The sequence below is a fragment of the Tyto alba genome, unplaced genomic scaffold (assembly GCF_018691265.1).
Source record: "Tyto alba isolate M040663 unplaced genomic scaffold, T.alba_DEE_v4.0 Super-Scaffold_22, whole genome shotgun sequence".
NCBI lineage: Eukaryota > Metazoa > Chordata > Aves > Strigiformes > Tytonidae > Tyto > Tyto alba.
Window position 1 is genome coordinate 10,399,881 of NW_024881296.1, and position 24,453 is coordinate 10,424,333.

Genomic DNA, 24,453 nt, shown 5'->3' on the forward strand with positions numbered 1-24,453 from the left:
AATCTGCACAGCAACAATTACAGAAATAATTTTCTTGTAGTTTGAATACTGCTTTTGAAAAATATTGTATTTTAATTGCAAGCATGAGATGCATCAATTTGGGCGTTACCATCAGGCTTTTAGAAATAACATTCTTTATAGTGGCTCATTTCTATCTTTTTAAAAAAACAGCTTCTTGTCCAGAGCATTAAATCCCATTTTACTGTGCAGTGACTGCAGTGTTCTGCATTTCTAACTAGAATCAAGTAAAATATTCCACAACACTTCAGTCATATATTTTAATGACAGCAGGTTCTATGCAGATGAGTGGCCTACTTTTTACACTATGTTGTGGTTTGGCTGTGTGCCATTTGGTTTTCACAATGATCCATATGAAAGCTTCTGAGGCTGTTTTAATGTAAAATGTAGATGGAAGCCAACAACTGGAATGCTAGAGACGTTACTTATTTCTTATATATAGCAAAATTAAAATATGTAAAGTATGGTGTTTCAAATATGATGCATTGGCTAAGAAGGTGGTGTGGACAAATTTATGGGCGTTTTGTAATTCAGACATCAGATCTATTTCTTTTAATGATGAGGACAGCTGTGTTTGAAATTGCAGTGACAGTAATTACAAGTTCTAGATTGTGATGCACAGTGGAGCCATGGCTTTTATGTTGTGGTCCCAGGAGGACAAGAGCTGAACCTGAATGAGTAGGATTGGCTCTCTTGCTTCGGTATGTGGCAATGAATGATTTGCGCTAACATCAAGAGAGTATCTTGGTGGGAAAATGAAACTGATGTTTCCAGACATTAACATGACTGAAAGGGAAGAGCTATCAGATTGATTTAATACAAGGGAGTTTATCCTTGCATTAATTTGAGGTGTAGTGATTGCAGAGGAGCTAATAAGGGTGCCTGTTACATAAACTGAATGTAAGAGTCCCATCAGCTGCCCCAGATGGTAATTAAACTTGACCCAGACAAACCCATGCCCTTTCTAATCTCTGCTGGCTGGCTGTAACACAGTTGCTGTATGACTCTAATGCAAATAGATTATTTACCTTTAAATTTCTCTTCAGAGATTTATATTTGTCCTGCTCTAGCTGTAAACAGGAGACAAAAATCTCTGGTTACCATAAAAACAAAATCTGAGTCAGTCCCATGCTTGTGCGCTCACGGCTGCTTTCTGATTTCCACAGAGTGCTGGCCTGCTTCTCACAAAGGCCACTTTATCTCGCTGTGCTAATGTCATCTGCACCAACTCGCAGTTCCAGTGCAGTGTCTGCAGGCATATACAAAGGTTTCAGTATAGATAAGTATGTGAAAACTTGAAAAAACAGGATGAAAGTTTGTTTCTGAGACATAAAGTAGATCTTTCCAGATAATTCTTCAAGGTTTGTTGTTTTTTGTTTGTTTGGTTGTTTTTTTTTTCATTCTGATTCATGTGATGATGCACACAATATGCATTTGTATCTTTTGGCATCCTGATGAGAATGTTTATCTTACAACAGTTATTTAAGACTACTTATGGTTCACTGATGATGTTTGTTAGCAGTAATACAAATGTTTCTTTCATCAGATGGTGGGACAGTGCAGCCTCCTCTAAGGAAGCTACTCAGCAGCAGCACTTCATGTGATACGGGATCACACAGTCCACTGAGTGTTGCTAGTACGCGTCTGAAGGCAAAGATCCTCTTTTTTGTTAACCCAAACCTGGAGGGGGGGGGGGAAGTTGCAATACTGAACTCCAACTACAGTAAAATGTGTTTAAAAATGGGCTGCAATATGTTACTGAAAGACTGCTGAGTGCTGATAAGTTGCTTCAGTGTTACCATGCCAGCACCAAAATATGGAAATCGGAGCCACATGAGTAATGTCTGTGGAATGCAGTGCTGCCACAGTCTTGTTTTGATGGGATCTCATGATTAATACTTTTATCTTCATCTAGAACTTCATGGAGAGTAGCAGGTTTTGGTCATGGGGTTGAGTGGCTGCATCTCTTGGGCAGTCTCCTCCTGAGCAGCAGCCCTGTTCTGATGTCTCACTGGCAGCCTGACTCCTGTCTGGAGTAGAGGCCTGTTGTCTTGGTTGCCTGCTGGTCTCTTTTGGTGTGCAAAGGGGAAAAGGAAAAGGGACAGTTTATAGCTGGAGGTCCATGAAGCTCTGCTTAGATCCAACACATAGTACCAGTATGTACTATATATATAATACCTATCACACATGGGATCTGGCTAGAACTGGTCATCAAAGGACATTGCGTGCCTCTGATTTAATTTCTGTGAAAAGAGCAGTGGATTATTCCAGTGGGAATAGTTATATTGAATTTAATTTTGAATATATTTCTTGGATCTAATTGGGCTTTATTTTTTTTTTTTTTTAATATGTATAAATTATTTAGTAGCTTTGGGGGGTGGTTTGTCTGGATTTTTTTTTTTTTTTTTTTTTTTTAAAAAAACCCTGTTCATGGGCTCTTCTTTGCAGAAAAAACTCTATTCCTTGAAGAAGGTCTCACCTTTTTCTCCATGCTGTGGTGTCTAAAGAAAAATAAACTTGGAACTGAAAAGCATCTCTAGCAATATTTTAGGCTGCTTGTCTATGAGGGATCAAGTTCTAATGTGAATCATGCTGATAGAAAATGCAAAAATACTAATTACCCAAGGTTTGTCCAAGGTTCTTTGCACTGTAGATTAATGTAGATCAGGATATGGCTAAGTGTAGTCCTTGTAAATGACTCCTGTCAAAATTAGAACTTACATAAGGAGTAGTGGTGATGAAGCATATATGTGTAGGTGTTTCTGTGATTGTGGCTTTGATTATTTTTAGGTACATGTAAAAGCACCGTTCTGTAGCAACTAGGTGGAATACATCAGTTTCTGGGAACTTACTTTTATGCATACAATTTCTCTTTGTGGGGTATGAGGTGTGTTGATAAAAGGGGAGCGGAGCTGAAGCAGTGAGAAGCTGTGAAAGGAAGGTGACAGAAGGATGTGAGGACTTTACATTGTGTCACCTCATTCCTGCCTCTTCATATGATATTACAAGGCCAGTTTAATTTCATTAAGTGCTTTAGAAAAGGCAGCAAAGTGGGATCAGGAGCTGTGTCACACCTTTATTTCTTTTAAGCAGCAGCAACTTCCTGCATTTGACATTGTAGTTCATGTAAAGGAAGCTGGGGACAGCAAGATACTCTGTCTTACCTTGAGTAAAAAAAATATTATTCCTTATTTTATTTCTACATTGCTGCTGTCCAGAATAAGCGTCCTTCACATTGATGGAAATAGCTAGGCTTTCTGACCATGAATAAGAAGTGGATTCTGTTTTCTGATGCAAAACCCTGCTTTATTCTCAGATAAATACAGAACATGACTTTTTTCCTGTGTAGATGCATAGATGATAGAACCCATTAAGTCAGCAGCTTTGCAACAGTGAGAAGCAGTGGTTATGAGATTATGTGTACGTAAACAACATCACAGTTGTAAAAGTAAATCCTAATATACATAAAATTAAATGGAAATATATAAATACAGAAGTAGTACAAAAATGTAATCTTTTGGATTGCTTGACATTTGCAGCTAAATAATGGCAGGTAAGCCTAGTCACAAATGAGATTTATCATTGAAATATTCTTATTTGTCAGTAAATTATGAATTGTTTGGTTTCAAAATATATGAAATTTATCACAAGTGCCAGAGCTCTGAACCTGGTGTGAATTTGAATCAGGAGGAAGCATAGATAACTTTACTGTGGAACTAATTACAGGAGACAGCTTTCATTCTAGGGTTTGTTTGATGCTGAGATCTGGCTCAGATATCCCTAGAACATGCATAATAGGTAGTACCAGGGGAAAAATAAATCATATCCTTTTCTCTTCCTTGCAATGATAAGGAAAAAAAATCACTGTACGAAAGAAGTTGATGCTGCAGTAACACTGTAATTAACTACATTAACATCTGCTAACAGTCATGGAAGAAAAGGTGGTTTTCATTAAAAAAAGAAAAACAGAAAAACGAAAAACAACCCCAAAACATTGCCTTCATAATAGAGGGTGTGTATCTAAACACTATTTTGTCATGCAAAGAGTCAAGACATTACAGTATGCTGAGAAATAGTTGAGTGAAATATTTGATTATATCAGTAAAAGAACATAAAGGTCCAGTTGCAGCAAGAGATGTGCTTAGGTTTCATTCAGATGAAGTCTAGAAGACCATATATGCACAAATATGTAGGCATGCATGTATCTATTTTTCTTTTATGTGGAATGTAGTTCTATTTTTTTGCTTTTCCCCTTTCTCCATCTTACCAGTTTTTGTTTATGAATACAAAGAAGAAAAGCTTTTGTACATTGTGATAAATATTAAAAAGTCAGCAGACAGTGGAGGAGATTGTCAGACTTTGGGTGCACAGGTCCTATAGAGGAAAGAAAGCTAAGGCATGCTGGAACTCTAATAAGTAGGTTGAAAGAAATTTGTTATTTGTGTCCAATTTCAGAGGCTTGCTAGTTCAGTTTGAGTGTGTTTTGTGACCTGTGGCTGCTTGAGGAAATACTGGGATTTACTTCTCAGGTAGTGATGGACTAGACTGCATTAAATGTCAAATGAAATGTAGAACCATTAGTAATAAAGAAGTTTTACAAAGTTGGGTTGTAAAGAACAGTGTGTGTCAGTCTAGATTGACAAAGTTGTTGTTAGTAATAGCTGCCCAAAAAGACATGAGAAGGAGCTTCTTTGAAGAGCTAGACAGAAAGAATTGTGGCTTTCCAGCAGCCTGTGAGAACCTGGCACAGAATACTGCCTTCGTGTCGCAAATCACCACAGAAACTAAAAGGGTAAAAATGGGCAGAATTAAATACTCACTGAGAGAAACCTAAGCACCTGGAAAACACAATATGAAAGTTGCCAAAGATGCATATGGTGCCTAAAAGATTCGGTAGACAGACACATATAGATTCTCTTTTATGATAATCTGCTATAATTAGGAAAGCTTTAGTAATATACTTCTGTAATCAGCAATAATACTGCATTAGAACCTGAAGAGAAACCGAAGTGAAAGGAGACATGCCATATAATGTTTTGGGAGGGTGCATCTCGTTTATATTTTTAGAAAATATAAGAAAATCTCATTTATATTTTATTTGTACTGTGTACCACTGCTGTATTGTAGTTGGGGATTTAAAAACTTCAGCTTCCAAAATATATTTAGTAACAAATCTATGTTCTTATTTTTCACCATATATATAAAGTATATACATAAAATATATATAGTGAAAGGTAGGGATAAAAGCATAGTTTAATACTTTGTCTCAGCTTATCATGTTAGACATATGTTATATATCAGAAAATTCTGTGTGGGAGAAAGGTGTAAAATCTTAGTCACTGAGGAAACAAAATTTTAAGGACCTTAATGCTAAAGTTAGGAAGACCGAATGCTTAGACTTGCTAATCTACAAGAATTCTGAAAGCACCGTCACAGGCCATCAAAAACACTTTAATATATTTTGAAGCTCTGGTGATAGCAAATTTAGAATACCTGCTTTTTAGAAAAAGTGTTATATTGTTGTTATTGCAAATGATCCAGGCAATTCTAGTCTTCTAATTTTGGCTACAGCAACAAGCAAGGTTTTGGAATGAATCTTGAAGGAGGAAATAATAGGATATAATTAGCTGTTTGGTATATGATAAAAGGGTAAAGAAAAATGGAACAAAATGCAGCATGGTTTTAGCAAAGATCAATAAGACTACATTGATAGCTTTTTATGTACAGCTTCTTTCTAGACAAAGCAAGTATGGTAGGAAGCAATTCATCTGGGTTTCCTTACAAAATGGCAACACTGCAAATAACTTACCTGAAGAAGAAAATTACTGGTGATTTTGATAAGGGACACTCTCACGTTACTTCTCTTCCACCAAAGAGGAACAGCTTCGTTTCGGTCTGCTTCTGTCTAGTGTTGTGATAGACTTGATCAGGCTGTGGAAGTTTATTGCATAATTAATGCAAGAATACAGCTGCGTCCTGACCTTTGTCCTGACATTCATGTTTTCAGGACTCGACTTTTTCATCACTAAGTGAAATTTTCAGTAAACTATTGTCTTTCTGTATTATAATACAAATTTCAAAATTAGGAACTGGGCTGACATCATGAGTTCATTCATCCGGACCAAGGTTTGCATTAATCAGTTTTTGATCTGACTGCATCAGGGTTTTTCAACATGATTTGTGCAAGTACAGCATATAGTTAAGTAATCTTTTAACAGACCATTTGGGCTATGCTGAAATTGGTGTTGTTGCCATGTCTTCTAGCCAGAACAAGTGGAGCAAGCTGTTCTAAGATATAGCTGCTTGGTTCGATGATGGGAAACTATGGATAGTGAGTGAGATGGGTTTATTTTGAAAACTGTTTTTTTGTAACATCCTTTCTGGGATGGCTTTTTACTTCATTAAATCTGGGGTCTTGACATCTTTCTTTTTGGGGAATTCCACTTTCGGATTTTTGCCAGACCTCTACTTTTTCAATCAGGGCATTCCTGGAAGAATTTTAGTGGAATTTTTATGAAGTGCCACTTCTGTCCTGTGTGCTGTGGTGGCCCTGGGGGCAGCAGCAGGATTCTCTTGCCAGCAGCAGCTTGTGCCCTTGTTTCCAGAAGGGCTCTCACACATGTGGGTTCCTGGCTTTTTTGGGGATGTCTCAAACACTTGAAACCATTAGCATTATGCGATTCTCTTTCTGTAACTGCATAATAGGCTTCTCGTTCTGAGTCTGTTGAAATCTCAATGATATGATCATTCAAGCTCTCTTGCGCAATCTGGAATCTGTTTCAATGATTAGTGATAATTGTGGGGCTAAAATATGGGGAAAAATTACTTGCTTGAGTTGCGCAGGGGTAGATACGTTGTCATTCTAACTTGGAGCTAGTCATCAGTTTTCGTGGCAAATATTTACCAGTCAAGAGGGTATTAAGCGATGGAACAGTGTAAAGGGAGGGACACTGAGATGTCAAAATATTCAGACAGATTGGGAAAAATAAAGCATGGTGTTTACTGTGATAATATATGAAATTAATAATTGGTAGTTTTGTTCTAGTTGTTTGAAGAGCCTATGAATGTAATCAATCCATCAAACAATACATTCTTCAGTGGAATTTTATAAATATATATTTCTATCTTTGAAACTATATTGAACTGTGTGTAGACAGATATAGAAAACTGGGGCCAAAGGGGGAGATAGAGTTGCTACGTGTTGTTTAGACTGACATTTCTCTTTTGACTTCTGAATTTAAGAATCTATGATATGTGGGATCAGTTCATAGCATCCATGTGAACAGAGCCAGAAAATCTGGAGACAGAACAACAGAGAAGAAAGGACACTCCTCTTGGGCATTTCCACACATCCCTAACTTCCGTAGTGTTCTAAATACTAAAATATAAGATATAAATAGAAAAAGAATAATATATATTACCTATAATATGAAAATATGCGCTATAGATATATATGGAAATCAATATATAACCTCTTGGTTTTCTTTTCCCTTAGAAACGTACATATGTGTACAAGCAGTGAATACAGATATTAGCTAGTACACTGATAAAAATGAAAGGTAATATCTTTGGCAGAATTCTAGAAATATGTGCCTTAACCCAAGACCTTGACCAGTTTTGTAATTTTTAAGGTTTATGTTGCCTGGAAATTAGATTTATGACATACTTTTTGTTTATTCATAGTAGAAGGATTCAATCTTTTTTATTCTTTTTGTTATGAAATGCATGTTGTGTGTGCAGGCCTGTTATCTGGTGCGTTTTCCATGCTTTGTATAAGCAGGCTGTAAGAAAACTGCCACGTGGCTTTAGGAAAGTATCTGTCAAAGAAAATTCAATCTCTTAAAAAAACCATAAAAAACTAAACAGCCAAAACAACCTCACAGGATGAGAGATCTGGAACAGTTTCCCAATATAAATCAACAGAGGATTAGAAACTCTTCAGTGAAAAAGGACAATAAATGAAGTCTCTAATCCTGGAATATTTGGTGTAATCTCCCAGGTCAGGCTTCGGGCAAGCAAGAGACTAAATTAATTCGTTATTTTTTAAGTGCAAATATGTATTTAATATGCATTTATGCAGGATTTGAACTTGTTATTTGAAGGAGAGTTGGCTAAAGTACCAATTTCCAGTTCTCTTTCATTCCCCAGGTTCCATATGCTCCTTGGAAAACCTCTTCTTTCTCAGCAATCATGTTGCACATTATATCTAGGCTGCCTGGTACAGGTTAGCTGAAACACTATCTTGAAATACAAAAATACTATGAAATGAAAGGAAAATATTAAAGACATGTATTACTTTTGATCTTCGAAATATTAATTTTATATGTGAAATAATAGTTACTTAGTGCCTTGTATATCTGAGACCTAGGAAAGTACATCAAACAGCAGAAATGTGAAAATGAAGTGTGATTGATTTGCCCCTAGGAAATAGGTCAGCAAGCTTTTGCTGTGTAGTTTGAAGGAATATGATGTATGAATAAAACTTGTGCTGTAAAGTATTTACAAAATTGCATCTAGTTGCAATTAGTAGCTCATCTACAAATATGAAAATCTTTGCAGTATTTCTGTCTCTTGGACGTGTTTGTCCTCTTCTGGCTTTCTGGGGAACGTTTGGTGCTGCACAGTTCAGTTGCTTTGCCAGATGATTTAGGCCTGACTTAGCTGTGACCTTGGTGGTCGTACATGTAGAAAAGGAGACAGAAAAAAATTGGATGGAAGGAATAATTTAGAGACATATGGAGAGGCAGATATCTGAATTACAGGTATATAAATGTAGAAATGTAGAAATCAGCTGTTTTTTTTCCAGATTTTTTGTTCTCTCTTTAATTTGTGGAACTACTTTTGTAATTGGAATCCTTTGTAAATGAAAAAAACATAAGATGACTGCAATTATCTTTTTATATTTTGTAAGACTAATAGAAAACATATTCTAAATGGAAATTTACCATTTTGTACATCCCTTCTTTCTTTTTTTTTTTTTTCTCTGTACTATCTCCTCAAAATAGAGCAGGGCCTATGGTACTTTTGGCTTCAAAGCTTATGAAATACCTTTGCTGTGTGAGCATTTCTGATCTCTCTAAAGTGGAAAAAAAAAGAGTAAACTGGGGAAAAGAATGCAAGCTGATTTCAGCTTTTGAGGACATAAGCAATACGTGCATGAGTCACTGTTAACTCTTGATGTGACTCAATAGGGTGTTCAGAGCTGATATTACAGTGAAGCTGTTCACTCTGCTTTAGGAAGACTTGAAATGGAAAGTCTGGCCTTGGTCGATATAGGTTGAGATTTGCTGATGCAGCTGCTGTGCTAATGGTGGAAGTGTGGCGTAGTGCTCTGGCTGGTAGAAGAGACAATTGCAGGAGACCAGCAGAAGGGGGAGCTTTTGAAGTATAGCTCATTTTGAACATTGACCTCAACTTGTGCTCACTGACAGCTGTGCTCCCAGGCTTTTGCCAATGCAGCGTAAGAAGGATAGAAGATGCATCTTTAAAGATAAATATGATGTTGTAACAACATCCTCAGGGAAACATTATTGCAAGCTCTGCTGTAGTGCAGTGCCTCAGTGTGTGCATGTGTGGATTTTTTCTCGGTGTGTCTGTGACTGCTGTAGTTTTCTTCTGTTTCTCTCTTCCATTTGTCCCTCTACCTCCCCTCAATAATTAAGCAAAAGCAAATATGTGTTCATGGTATTTCTAGTTCTTAAGGATTATATTGCTAGCTGTTGCTCTTTGAAAGGTTGGTCTTCTAAGGAGGCTGGACAGGAAAAGAGCTATAATGTTAATTCATTGGTTTAGGATTTGCCTGTATTTGTCTGTGGACGGTACTGAACATGTTTTCAGCATGCAGTAATTCCATAGGCAGTCAAGTGTAAGGCAAACCTGCATTGCAGAACAGTTTAGATCCTTATTTTTAGTCTCTGCTTGAGAAGAAGAAAGGTTGCCCTGGAATAGGAGGTAATTGTAATAGAAAGACCAAACATGCATCCTTCTAAAATAAGCAAAGTGACTCATAGTTCAGGTTATGACAGGCAAGGTCACTATCAGTACTGTCAGCCGAGGTTTGTAGCAGTTACTGCCGTATGGAAGGAAGTATAATACATACACACAGATATCTTTCCAGGCCAAGGGAGAATCTGTGCCTGTGTCAGGCTGGTACTGTTTGGGGTTACTATATGAAATTATTATATGCATATTATGTGATGTATAGAATAAATATTTTACAATGTTTCATTTTTAAATGAAAACATATAGAATGATTTTTGGTGGGGGTAGGCTTCCTTTTTCCTTCCACCTTGCATTTCAGTAAATATGGTTGCAGTAAATCATAGAACGGTTTGGATTGGAAGGGACCTTAAAGACCATCTAGTTTCAGCCCCCCTGCCATGGGCAGGGACACCTTCCACTAGGTCAGGTTTCTCAGAGCCCTATCCAGCCTGGCCTTGAACACTTCCAAGGAGGGGGCAGCCACAGCTTCTCTGGGCAACCTGTTCTGGTGCCTCACCACCCTTGCAGTAAAAAATTTCTTCCTTATGTCTAATTTAAATCTAGCCTCTCTCAATTTAAAACCATTACTCCTCCCTGATAAAGAGTCCCTCCCTTCCTTTCCTGTGGGCCCCCTTGAAGTACTGGCAGGCCGCTATAAGGTCTCCCTGGAGCCTTCTTTTCTCCAGGCTGAACAACCCCAACTCTCTCAGCCTCTTCCCTCATAAGGGAGGTGCTCTAGTCCCTTGGTCATCTTCGTGGCCTCCTCTGGACCCACTCAAGCAGGTCTGTGTTCTTATGCTGGAGACCCCAGAGCTGAACACAGCACTGCAGGTGGGGTCTCACAAGAGTGGAGTAGAGGAGCAGAATCCCCTTCCTCGACCTGCTGGCCGCACCTCTCTTGAAGCAGCCCAGAATACAGCTGGCTTTCTGGACTGCAAGTACACATTGCTGGCTCACAGTCAGTTTTCTGTCCACTACTCCCCCCAAGTCAGTCTGTGCAGGGCTGCTCTCAATCCAGTCATTACCCAGCCTGTGTTTGTATTTGGGATTGCCCCGATCCATGTGCAGGACCTTGCACTTGGCCTTGTTGAACTTCATGAGGTTTCCATGGGCCTGCCTGTCAAGGTCCCTCTGACTGGCATCTCTTCCCTCCAGTGTGTCAACTGCACCATTCAGCTTGGTGTCTTCAGTGAACTTGCTGAGGGGTGCACTCAATCCCACTGTCCGTGTCTCCAACAAAGATGTTAAACAGCGCTGGTCCCAGCACCAACCCCTGAGGAACACCACTTGGACATTGAGCTGTTGACTGCAACTCTTTGTGTGCGACCTTCCAGCCAATTCCATGTCCACCAAGCGAACCATCAATCACATCTGTGTCTCTTCAATTTGGAGACAAGGATGTTGTGTGCGATGGTGTCAAAAACTTTGCACAAGTCCATGTAGATGATGTCAGTTGCTCTTCCCTTGCCCACTAGCACTGTAACCCCATCACAGAAGGCCACCGAGTTTGTCAGGGAGAATTTACCCCTAGTGAAGCCATGCTGTCTGTCACAAATCATCTCCTTATTTTCCATGTGCCCTAGTATATTTTCTAGGAGGATCTGCCCCATGATCTTTCTAGGACCAGAGGTGAAACTGACTGCCCTGTAGTTCCCTGGGTTGTCTTTATTTCCCTTTTTAGAAATGGGAGTTATGTTTCCCCTTTTCCAGTCTGTGGGAACTTCACTGGGCTGCCACAACTTCTCAAATATGTTGGATGGTGGCTTAGACACTTCATGCGCCAGTTCCCTCAGGACCTGAGGATGCATCCTATCAGAGCCTGTGGACTGGTGCACTTTCAGGTTCCTTTGATGGTCTCAAACCTAATCTTCTCCTCCAGCTGGCAGTTCTTCTTTCTCCTAGTCCCTGCCTTTACCTTCTGTGTCTTGGGCAGTGTGGCTGGAGCCCTTTCCAGTGAAGACTGAGGCAAAAATTCATTGAATACTTTGGCCTTTTTCATATTCTGGGTGAACAAATCTTCCTTTTCCTCCCAGAGAGGGCCCATGTTTTCCCTAGCCTTCCTTTTATCACCAATGTACATATAAAAGCTTTTTTTGTTCCCCTTAATGTCCCTGGCCAGATTTAATTCTCTAAGGGCTTTGGCCTTCCTAACCTGGTCCCTGGCTACCTGGACAGTTTCTCTGTATCCCTTCCAGGCTACCTGTTTCCATGCTTCCACCCTCTGTAGGCTTCCTTTTTGTGTTGAGCCTGTCCAGGAGCTCCTTCTTCATCCATGCAGCCTCCTGGCATTCTTACCTGACTTCCTATTTGTTGGGATGCATTGCTCCTGTGTTGGAGGAGGTGATCCTTAAATATCAACCAGCTTTCTTGGGCCCCTCTTGCCTCCAGGGCTTTATCCCATCCTACTCTGCCAAGCAGATCCCTGAAGAGGTCAGAGTCTGATATCCTAAAATCCAGAGTAGCTTGCTAAGGTTGAAAATTATCATTGAAGAATACAATTACCTGCATTTTTCAAAAAGGGAGACAGTACAAATGGAAACCATACTGAGACTTTTCATTCTGCTGTGAATAGCTTATATGTTCTACAGAGGTGGTTTTGATGAAGAATATTACTCAAGTCTTGGTTATAGGAATGGGATGAAGACCTGTAATATCATACAGGAGGTGACAAGATCATAGTGTTTCATCTTCATGGGAATGGGAGGAGTTGGCAGATGACAAGGAGGCAGAGAACATGTAATTTGGAAGATGAGCCAGAAGATACAGTCTGAGCCGTGGCAGTAAAAGTATCACAGAAAATCCACAGAAGGCCAGTGTACCTGATACTTCCAAACTTAATTTCATGTTCCCATTCTTTCAGTTAATTAATCATGTAATACTTTGTAAGAAAATAAAAGTCTTTTTATCCCTTACTGGGGTTTAATAAGTCATTCTAAGCTCCTAAAAAATAACTTCTGAGATTATAGTCATCTTCTTTGCTGAAGGGTTTTGGCAGGAGCCTCAGAATACTGATTTGACCTAAGGCTGAAACTCAGCTGTAGTTCTTCAATTCAAAACTTAGTATGCCTCCCATCCCTCACCAAACTAATGCTTAGGAGAAAGGTAAGAATAGGCTTCAGGAACTTCATGACCTGGGATTTCTGGGAAGAAAAGCTGTTTGAAATATAAAAATTCAGAGCTTAACCTTTTAGGGGAAAAGATAGAACTGGGAGATCTGTGTTCTTTACTATTTTCATGTCACATAAAGGCAACCAAGAGAAGTTGCTTTATCATTGCATTTAAATCCCTGTAACAGAAATCAACTGATCATTTAACAATTATGAAATCATGAATCATTTAATTATTCCAGGTTATTTGCAGTCATCTTCATCTGTTGAAGGTATTACCTTATGCAAATTACGAATATGAGGCGATTAATGGTGTCTGAGGAAAAAGGCTATTGCTGCATTTTATTTATAAACCAAAGATAAAAAATTGTAGCTCAAAATCTTGCAGTTTAAGTAGACTGGAATTTAGCTTGTTCATTAAACATGGCTGTGGTTTTAGTTTTGCTGTTTAACAAATAGATTCAGGGATTAACCTTGTACAGTCAATTTCACGCTTATAGACGCAAAATCATTTTAATTTGAATTAATGCCACGTGTGTGTAGTGTTGATTGATAGATAGGGTGCTAGCAAACCATTTCTGGTTCCAAAGAAAAGTAGTTAAATGCCTGTGGAGTCCAGTGTTAAAGAGGTATTTGGGTATACTTAAACAAAAGTATAACCTTCATCTTGCCCTGAATCAACGAATGTCTCTTCCTTTGACATCAGTGCAGACGCAGGCAGGGCCAGAGGGCAGCGAGGCAGGGGTGAATTCGGCACCAGCCTCCCCAGGCCGCAGAGGACTTTGGAGCTAGAATGTTTCCACTGTAGTGACAACTAGCTTTTACCTGGAAGTAGGTGAAAAAGAAACATCAGATGCTTTTAACAAGGGAGGAACTACCTGTTGGTAAGCAGTGGCTTTCAAATGTTGTTGTCTCATGTAAAATAGCTTCAGCCCTGCCTGGAACAACAGTGCCGCAGCGACTCCATCTGTTGGGCAGTGCAGCATGGCAGGATGTTTTCTCAAGGAAATGAGTGACATTCTAAAGTATTGACACACTTTCTTTTGGTAGGGTTTACCTCATCACTTCCCTTTAAGGAAAATATGTATTGTCCTTTTTTTAACTTCGTCTGTTTTTTATGTTTGATCAGGGATGGATGGTTCTGACACATGTAATGGCCATTCAATTTGATGATAAGCCCTAGCTGGTTAGGTACAAAACTTAAGTGACTTAACAGTCTGTTCTAAATATATTGCACAGTAAGTGCTTGAAACATATAACCCATTTATTGTTGATACAAAGACTTTTTTCACAGCTGTTCACAGTGAAGCTATTTCTCTATGCATTGAAAATTGAACTTTTTCAGCTTGCATTTGGTAAAATGTGTTAACTGAACTGGCAAAATGAACCTCTATGTCTGTCCTTGGGTCTCCATAGCAATTGTAAGGAACACACAAGCTGTGTTAAAGCACAGCGTTATCCAAACATTATTACCTTTGTGTTGAGAACCATTATTTTTTTGACTCATGTATTTGATGCAAAGGACAGCTCAATAGTACTAAATTTAGAGTTAATTGATTGATTCTTTTAGGTTAAAAAGTACTAGCTAGTAGAATTAAATAATTTTTATTACCTTATTTATTCCAAGGCTACTAATACAATGGAGAGAATGCTTCAGGTTCAGATGGACAAAATTACATAAGTAATGCAGAGTACAGTAAGAGAAATAAGTTCATTAATTACTTTTTTTTTTTTTACATATATACTTATCCTATATTGTCTGAATGCTAAAGGATGTTTAGACAGTAGTTAATAATCACTAAGCAACAGTAGTTAATAACAACTTTATGAATTAAACTGCAACTGAATGGCAACTAAGATTCTGAACAAAGTGTTTGATCTTGAGCAACATTGTTAAGAAGCGCTCCAGAAATTAGCAAATGAATGGGTGGATTAGGGGTAAAAGAAAAAAAAGGCCTCATTTCCTGTTTTGTCATTTACAGATATTATTCCTGTTAATTAGGTTAAAGCAAAAGGGGGAGGGAGAAGGGAAGGGGCTATTCTGCTTCTGGGTTTGCAGGAGAATACTCTTTAAACATGACTAGACTACTTAAATGTTGAAACATCCAGACAAAAAAAAAATATATCAAGTCTGACATTCAAAATCCTGCATAACATTTGTAGGAAGAAATGCGTAGTTTTCTTGCCTAGTCCTATTTTGTGTGTGCAGAGTGCTCTTCCCCTGCTGTATTTTTTTTATTATTAGTTTTTCTTCTGTGCATTTTATATAAGTTTTAAAGCACTGACTTCCCAATTCATCCTTATCCATTGTAGTTTCTCATTTAATTGGACAACTTTACTTGTTATTGAACTTTATCTAGTGATATACGGTGATACTATGGTACTATGATGTGCTTTGCCCCAGAAATTCTGCCTATTGGTGCTCTGGTGCCAGTGTGATGCCTTGTACTCTTACTTTTTTCTAAAACTTGCTTATATAGCTCAACCTCAGTATTTATTGCTAGGAAAAGACATTTATTGCAGTAAAAGGACAGTAACTAGGGTTTTTTTAAATGGTATTTTACAGCACCACTAAGCATTTGCAGCTACAACCCCAAAGAAAAATTACTAAAACAAATCACAAAGACATCTGTCATCAGATAGCTCTCTATTTGTGCTTTGCCTCCATGGTTTCATACTGTTGCCTTTCTTCATGTAAGGGATTGCTATACATTGCTGCAACTGTGGGTAAATTGTTGTTAAAAATCACAGTGCATATCAGCCAGTAAGAAAGCCTGTCTTCAATTAATTAATGACTTTGAAGATTTAACAACTGAACTGTATCTTTAGCTAAATAGAGGGATATGTTGAATATAGCAGTTATGTTAATATCACCTTATAGATGGTGGAACCAAGGAACAGGGACAAACTAATCAGCAAACATAACAAGACTTGTGTATTTTATAAGTTTATCCCCTAGCTTATCCCCTTGAATGTACTGTACTGTGTACTTTTATTAAAGGCTAGGAAACTTGAACTAATAATTCAGAATTAACAGATCTTTAGATGTGGAAAGGAAAATCTTAGGAATAACTTCTAACATTTTAACATATTGTTTATTTTAGGCTGTATTACCATATGAAGTTAAAATAATACAGAAACTTTGAGCTAAATGTCGCTTACAATATCCTTCTTAAATTGCATCCAGATGTTGAAAAGAAAAATCTTTTTAGTATGTTCATAAAGTCTGGGAAATTTTACATTTTTAATAAAATAAACATTCAAACAGAAATCTTACATTTGTATGTAAAAAACTATTATTATTTTTGTTATTACTACTTTAAATAACACTAAAATTCTTTCTTAATGCAGTATATTTTTTCTGGAAAATACCTTTGCCTTCCAGTGAGTGGGTAGAAAAAACAGATTATAGAAAATAATTTACGTACAAATTGTATTCACATCTAGTTCATGCTAAAACACAAAATTAACTTTATTATTCCATCTGCCTTTTCTTTTCCAGTAGATCTATTTCATCTCTTTATTTATATCCTATAAATTTGAGCTTTGGCATCTGTTGACATTTTAGAGTTTAATTAATCAATTTATTATTCTTACATTATAGATTCTGCTGCAGCCTGCATATATAACTAATTTTTGTAGTCTTTTTCTGGCCAACTGCACACGGTGTATAATGATCTTTCAAACCTCTAGCATTGTCTCCTGCAATATACTTTATAACATATGCTCTGGTGAGATAACAGAGAAAATGCTTTGATCATGAAACGTGGCAATATAATAGGAATAAGTCTCTAAGTCTTCAAAAGTTTTACTTCTCTGAATTGCTGCTTGTGGCACTGCATCTTAGTTTGGAGGACTCTGCTTCTATGAAGCGGTATTAAATACAAATTTAAACATAATAGTTATCGGGTTTTTTTGTTATAATTGTTTTATTGAGAGTTTCTCCAAAGAAATAGAGCACAATTTCTTAAGACTATGATCATTTTATGATTCGAAGAACAAAGGCTCATTCCAAGAGTTGGGAGACTTGATTCTATTATAACTTTGTGTGACACCCTTGGAAAAACTTACTTAATTTCTTGGTAATGGTTTTCCCATCAGGACAATTGTATAATATAAATAAATAGGAAATTGGTGCTGCAATAGCATCTCATGATTATTGTTCCTACTCCACAGTGCAGCCAACACAATGTGTATTTTCTTGAATATCCTAAGCAATCAGGCTAAAGATCAGTTCAAATTATTATGTAGAAGTATTTTATATTAGACTTATTATCGGATACTTTTCTCAATATTTCTTTTTTTTTCATTTCCTGTTTTTACTTCTAGTAGTTGAGACTTTCAGTACACATTGTAGTACCTTAATGTTTGTGTCCTGTAGATAGTTACAAATCCTTATTGATCTGTGTCATCACCTTGGCAGGACGAACTCTGCTGGAAAAACTCTTCAGCCAGCAGGAAAACGCACCACAAGAAGAAGCAGAAAAACTATGTTCTCGCATTATTGCAATGGGTCTTTTGCTTCCATTCACCGACTGCTTCAGAGAGCCATGTAATCAGAGTGCCCAGCAAAGCACACCCACATTTGATGTAAGTACTGAAAAAGTTACCTTTTGTCTGCTTTGCCAAGCAGGAAATGACTTATCGATGGCTCATTGGTCTTGAGAGAATTCTGTTAGTCCTCTTAGTGAAAATTCTTTAGAGTATTGAATGCAATAATCTTTTAAAAAATGTTTCCCTTCACTTGTAAACAGACATTATCAAATTAAAAGTTTGGAAAGAAGCAGAAGAGGCTCTTTTGTTAACTGGTATACCATGCTTTGTCTAAGTAAGAGAATTATTCTAGTTATCTTTCATTGACCAAATCCAACAGGATGGACTTTCTGAAAAGAAACAGTAGCCTAGCTTAGTGCCATGTGAACAGTGTGTCGAAGTCAGCAATTTAAGATGTTGCTGGTTTAGCATTGATCTTAATTGGAATTGGACTATCAGTAAAGCCACAAATGCTGTGTTGTTATTTTTTTATGTAAGTCCCCCAAATAGATTAGGCTCCTGTAAAACAATGTCGGAAGTATTGTAAAGCCCTGTATGTGTATGCACGTAGTAGTGCATCCTACTTCAAAGGTCTATACATCTGTCTTGAACAGTATGATCTCAACAATTGAATTTCATGTGGCGCAAAGAGCTGCTGCTGTTGAGTTTGGGAATATGTTTCTGCTTCAGGTTTGGTGGCCACAGTACAGGAACAACTACCTCTTTACTCATTATGTGCCCTACAAAGGTGAAAATGTTTAGAATCTGCAGTACAAATTCTACTGGCCGAGACCTTTGAAATTGGGCTTCTCCTAGCTGATTTTGCTGCTTAGAGTAAATAAAATATCTTACAGAAAATAAATGTTAGTAGTTACGTAAAGAAATGAAACAACAATTAGAGTGAAAAAACTTACAGTAATGCTGTATTGTACTATAAAAAAAGAACATGTAGGATCTGTAACTCGTGTCCCCTCTTGTGTCTCTTTCCATATCTGTACTTTGCTTTTTTTTCTTATTGAGTTTGTTGGGATTTATTTCTTTTTTTTTTTTTTAATTAATTAGAGCAAGATTTTAATGTTGGTATAATCACTGATTTCAAAGACCAGAGGAATTAGACTAGCCCTAAGTAATACTTAATTTTCACTCATCTAGAATTAGGAGATACATGATCTTTGACCTTACTCCAGAATCGGGAGCACAGCCAGCCCCATATTCCTCCTTCATCTCTGAGTCCATCAGATGTGCCTCCAGTTCAGTCCTGGATTGCCTCCAGTTTGGCTGGTGTCCTTTTCACTCAGCTGAAACTACCATCAACAAAGCTCCTGTAACCCTGTCCTGGTCCCAGCCAGGTTTGTCTGCCGCTTCATTGTCCTTCCTCCCTGATACTTCCAGCTCTAGTGCTTGCTTGTTTATTAATGTTACTCATTTGGCTGTTTTGATTGTTGTCTTAGTCTGGTTCTTGTAAAGTCTCTTAGATCACTCCTTCAGCATGTTTTTTTTTTTTTTGTTTGTTTTTTTTTTTTTTTTCAGAATTACTAACCCTTTTTGCACTGAAATCCTTACTTAAATCCCTCCTTTTCTCCTTTTGTGACCGATCCCCTGAATTTCTGAGCTTTAATTTACTGGATTTTAATGTTGAGTAAAATCCATGATTCCCCTTTTGTATAAGCGTGATCCCACAGACTGTTTTTTGAAGATGTTAGGTTACAGTTTATGAAAATAATTCAGTAAGTTCTGTTCACTCTATCATCTATTGCTCGTGGTTTGAGATTAATATAAACAGATTATTTAAAAGTCCTATTCTTTCACTCTGATTTCCTTTTCTGGATGTCCTCCAGTGAATTTAATTTAACATAGCTAATGCTGAAGTCTCTGCTGTCTTGAAATGTTTGCAATTGCACACTCTGATTATATTCTCATCATCTTTATTATTCATGCCCGGTGGTCACCTCTAGTTCTCCCTGTCTTAAAACTGTGTAGCTAAATCTTGTGTCTGTTTTTTCAGTAATACGTAAGACATCTGGGTTTTTTTTTTTTTTTTCTTTCTCCCAAAATATTCCAGGTTTCACTGTGGGCCTCTACCTCACCCCATTAAATAGTTGAACACAACCTCTTTTACTTTTCTCGTTGGATCCTATTTCTCTCTCGTTCACACTGTCTGACTGCTATTAGGCAATGCACTAAGAGTAAAGACAACTTTCACAATTCTTAGTTTCTTGGGCTAGTATTATAATTACTTCTGGAAGCCAGCTTAAACTAAACTCTTAGCACTTACACTTCTGTTGTAGGTTATGCTTTGTGGATGTGATGCATTTTCCTTTGTTAGTATATGGCAAATGTGAAGGACCAACAAATACCCAATGAAAGCATAAATCCTCAGAGAAAAAGCTGTCATCACACTTATGCTAAGGATGGTGTCCAGTGTTCAGAGGCATATAACTTGGTCAGATTTTGGATAGATTTTAGTGATGATTGGAAATGGTATGTTCTGGAAGTATCTCTAACCTTTTTGTCAAATTTCAAGTTGTAGTCCAGAAGGATAGGAACTTTAAAACTATTTTAAGAATTTACGAGAAAACTTTCATGTTCTATCTTGGCCCATTTTATCGATTATTTCTTTCAAAACAGGTTGTGGTGGACGCCCAGATGAAAAGATTAGTCAGAAAAATAAAAGTTGAACAAAGCTTTAAAAGTAACAGAAGTATACGGGGTTAGGTTTTTTAAGATGTTTGCTGTTGAGAAGCAGTGGAAGCTTTCACTATAGCTTTTGCTACCTACTTATAACATAAAGAGTATCTTAAAGAGTAAGTAAATGTACAATGGCAGATTAGCTGTCTAGAAATATGATGCTCTTTTTGCTAGTTTCCTGTCTCCTGGAGAGGCTGCTAATTATTGCCTCATGGATGTCATGGCTCCTTACTTGTCAGGCTGTCTTTATAGCCTTTCATTCTTCTGCTAGTATTTATAAAATAAAAAAAGAGGTTTTAAAAGTAAATTAAAAATAAAAAGGCCAAGTGAGTAAATGCACAACTTAGAGAAATAAAGATTAGCAAAAGCCTATTCAAAGAATGTTCTCCAAAAAATTGCTTGCCTTTTGAATGACTATTGCCTGCTTACCTTTAATTTTTTTCCCAACAGTTGTGACTTGTTCAAGAGGGCTTCTAAAGTTTCAAATTAAAATAAAATATGTTCTGACTGAATGATATGTAAGAAATTAATGTTTTGTGAAAAACTCTGTCAGTCCCAAATGACTGTGTCATGTTATAGTTGTATTTCTGCAGTGCAGGTATAGTTGTAAGCTTTTTAGCATGTTACTTCATTATATTATCCTATTTGTGGAAAATAAATATAAGGCTGAGCTCCCTAAACAGTACATCTTTGGCAAGAATGAAACCACAGGCATGTTTTGCAGCCACCTGTTGGAGGATCACAATTTTCAACAAGTAGAGATCTCATTTTCTGCTTAGCTCCTTTGTTAATGATGTATCACAGAAGCTAGAAGATGTCTTCCTTTGGAAAGCCATCAGTAATGTGTATGTTATACACGTTTGCTTTAGAATTTAAACTGTTCATTCACCGATCAAAGAAGCTGGCATTTTCCTATCAATGCAAGGCAATTTTATTTATCTTCATCATGCTATTAAGAAATATTGATTGTACCTGGTATTTGCATTTTATCCAGTAGTTGCAATTGCTACGCATGCGTGTCTGGTCCCTAATTATGACTCCCTATTCCAGATTTTCCAGTTCTCATTGTGCAGTCTTAAGCTATGGACATTTTTTTCCATTCATAGCAGATTTCTGCTTTTATTCTGACAAGCTTTCCAAGTAGTTTTATGTGTTGTTTCTGAACATTATGTTTAAAACACTTAAATTCTCAGTGAAAACTGGAATGATTTTGTGATAGAGGCTTTCTATTATCATTTTGTAAGTGCTTTTGAGAAGAAAACTGAGCATAACTTTATATCCATACTATATTCTTTGTTTGGGGAACTTAACCTCTATCGCACACTGAAGGGTCCAACAACTACCTTTTTCACGTGGCACTAACCAGCAGTATCTTCTTCTACATGTGTGCATGCTAAGCTTTCATTTTTCTTCATTTCTGGTGTGATTTTGATTGGGTTAGCTCTCTTTACATTTCTTTCAGTGCTTTTACCAAAGGCTGTTACTGTGTCGAGTACTGCTGTTAATGCCTTCTTGATTTATAAATTATTTCGGCATATTCTATAATGAAAACTAAGTGGATGTCTTCTGGAGGGTGTCTTTCTTTACTGTGTTATGATGTGATTTTATACATAGGCATGTTTGACAGTTTGGGATAAGGACTGCCCCTTGTGCGATTCATAGTTATGATGCCTGACTAGATTGTCATCTGTTCCTGAAATAATGCTCTCACAAGGAAGCAGAGAGACAGACAGCATAAATGAGAAATGCTGTAAAAATGGCTGTTTTCCTATTTTTCTTCTGACCACCTGTGGTGATGCAAATGCTTTTTAGGGAAATAAAGGCACTGTTTTCTTTCTGCTGAGTAGCAGCAGATGGTGGGACTTCGCAGGTCAGATGGAAGGGGAGTTAGTGACATGAAGACTTTACTTAATTTTAACTTATTTAGACTGTTTAAGCCTGTCTGAAAATTAGTAGTTAAACAGATTGCAGACAGACTCCTTTTTCAGAAGTCAGCCAAAATACCAGTGATCAGTTTCCAAAGAGCAACTTTCTCAAAAATTGACTTCAGCTAAGAACTTCTCTTCCAAACTGCAGCACAAAACTGGCAACAGTGCAGCATTTCTTCAAGCATACTTTCAATGCTCAGGAATAAAATGTGTAAGACTGAATGTAGTCCCATCTTATGAAATTTGTCACAGCAATATATTGGGGGTCAGTAGTGAATAAGACTTTAAACATTAACAAGTATAAATTGTAGAATAGAGCAGAGAAAACAGATTGCTAATCTTTTGTCTTAATCTTTGTTTGTCATGTAGGTTACCATGGCAGTTGAGTTTGGCTAAATCAAAGCCCCCATGTCTCCTATTCCTTTTCCATTGCCCAATCACTCTTTGTGACACTTTGTCTTTTGTGGTGAGCAACTCTGAATATTCCTGAGTAGTAAAATGGAAACAGTTGTATGATCAGTGGGCTGAAATAATCCTGTTATGCCATCTCCCTTCTTCCTTTTTTAAATTTTAATTGCATATTCATTTTATAGTTGTTACATCTGGCCCTACAGTATTCTAGCCTTCTCTTTTTTATCTTTTTCTCCTTTCCACTTACTTGTGCTGATGCTACTGTATACACTTTCAACTGAAGTATCTTTTATGTAAGGTGTTGCTAGGTTTTCATGCTGCTTTTTACAGAGAACATTGCTTACCTGTGTGTTATTCTGAAGAACTGCTTCAAGAGGCACGTGTTGGATGTTAAGTTTAAACCACCCGTTTAAAATTTTCAGAATCGTTGTGCATAGGGTGAAGGTGGTGGTCACCCTGTTATCTCATAAGATCTTTATATTTTATGACTTTCTGTACTTTAGTTCACGTTCTTAAGAATGATAGTCATAACACAATGTGGTTTTTCTAGCTTGGAATTGAGAATAGTGAGTTGAATTTGTGTATATTGCATGTCTCTGTTTTTGAAGTTTTTACAGTAGTAATCCACACCTTTTCAAATGGAATAGAGGTGAAAGAAATTTTCTAATGAAACAAATTTCTTTGAAAATTCAGATTTGTCAGAATCCAAACTTAGTGCAGAACTGTTTCAGTGTAAATGAAAACAACTCCTGGTGGAGAAGCTTGTTGCCTCAGTTTAGAATTCCTGGTGGAGAAACTTGTTGCCTCAGCTTAGAATTTCTGGAGAGAGTGAATGAGAGAGCACACACCATCAGGTAGTCTAAGTAACATCTGATAACTTGGTGGTCTTGGGGTGTGGTCTTCCAAGTTGAGAGTTCAAGTTGAATGTGTAAAGAAGCTAGATCTTGAGGTTCTTCTGTTTCATAGAAGGCTAGCCACAGTTCCCTCTTCTGAGGAAAGTTTGTTGTCAGCTCAGCAGTTCAACCAGCTGTATTAAATGTAGAAGTTTTTGGGGAATAGAAAGACCAAGACAATAACTCTGCAACAGAATTAGAATAGATGTGGAAATCTGAAATTTAGTTTCCTGATTTCCTTTCCCCATGAGGCCCTAACTATTTGGCTGTTGGCTCTGTTGGCCTCTCATATCCCCAGCATATGATGTTGAATCCTGAGCAAGGTTTGATGGGATCAAGCAAGTCTTTTTCTGTTTTGTTGAGGAGGTTTGAAGTTGTTTAATGGGAAAGAAATATTTCTCTTTTTTTTTTGACATTCACAGTGTTTTTAAATTAACTGTTGAGGCACATCAATTTTCTGAAAATAAAAAAATCACTCAAGTAAAATGCTCATGCATCATGTTTAGTTCACAAGGATAAAGCACTACTTCAGCCATATATTACAGTATTATGACTGACTTGCTGTTTTTCAGCCTTGGAAGGCATCTGTGCTCACTAGTGCAGCCAAAACAAGCTGAGTGCCATGTTTAATCACTGCTCTGGTTCTGTCAGTGGTCAGACAGAGCTTTATTACTGAACCTTCTGTCAAAAAGTAAACCACTTGCCCCGTTCTTGATAGTATTGATTTATTTATTTAAAAAGCTGCTCAAAATAAAGCAGTCTCCTGCTGATAAGAGCATTTTGAGGTAGTCCGGCTCTAATTTCTCGAACTAAAACCTTGCTTGTCCAATTAACTATTTATATGCAGTGGGAACTTGCAATTGCCTTTCCTTCATTTTAGAGATTGTATACTTG

At 37.3% G+C, this 24,453-nt stretch overlaps 1 protein-coding gene across 1 annotated transcript in view; it reads left to right on the forward strand.

The window, feature by feature from the left end:
- FMN2 (formin 2) overlaps positions 1–24,453 on the forward strand; it is a 178,105-nt gene that overhangs the window by 20,156 nt on the left and 133,496 nt on the right. The window contains exon 3 of the mRNA XM_033009292.2: positions 17,530–17,696. Coding sequence (XP_032865183.2) covers positions 17,530–17,696 — 167 coding nt within the window. The remainder of the gene's footprint in view (positions 1–17,529; positions 17,697–24,453) is intronic.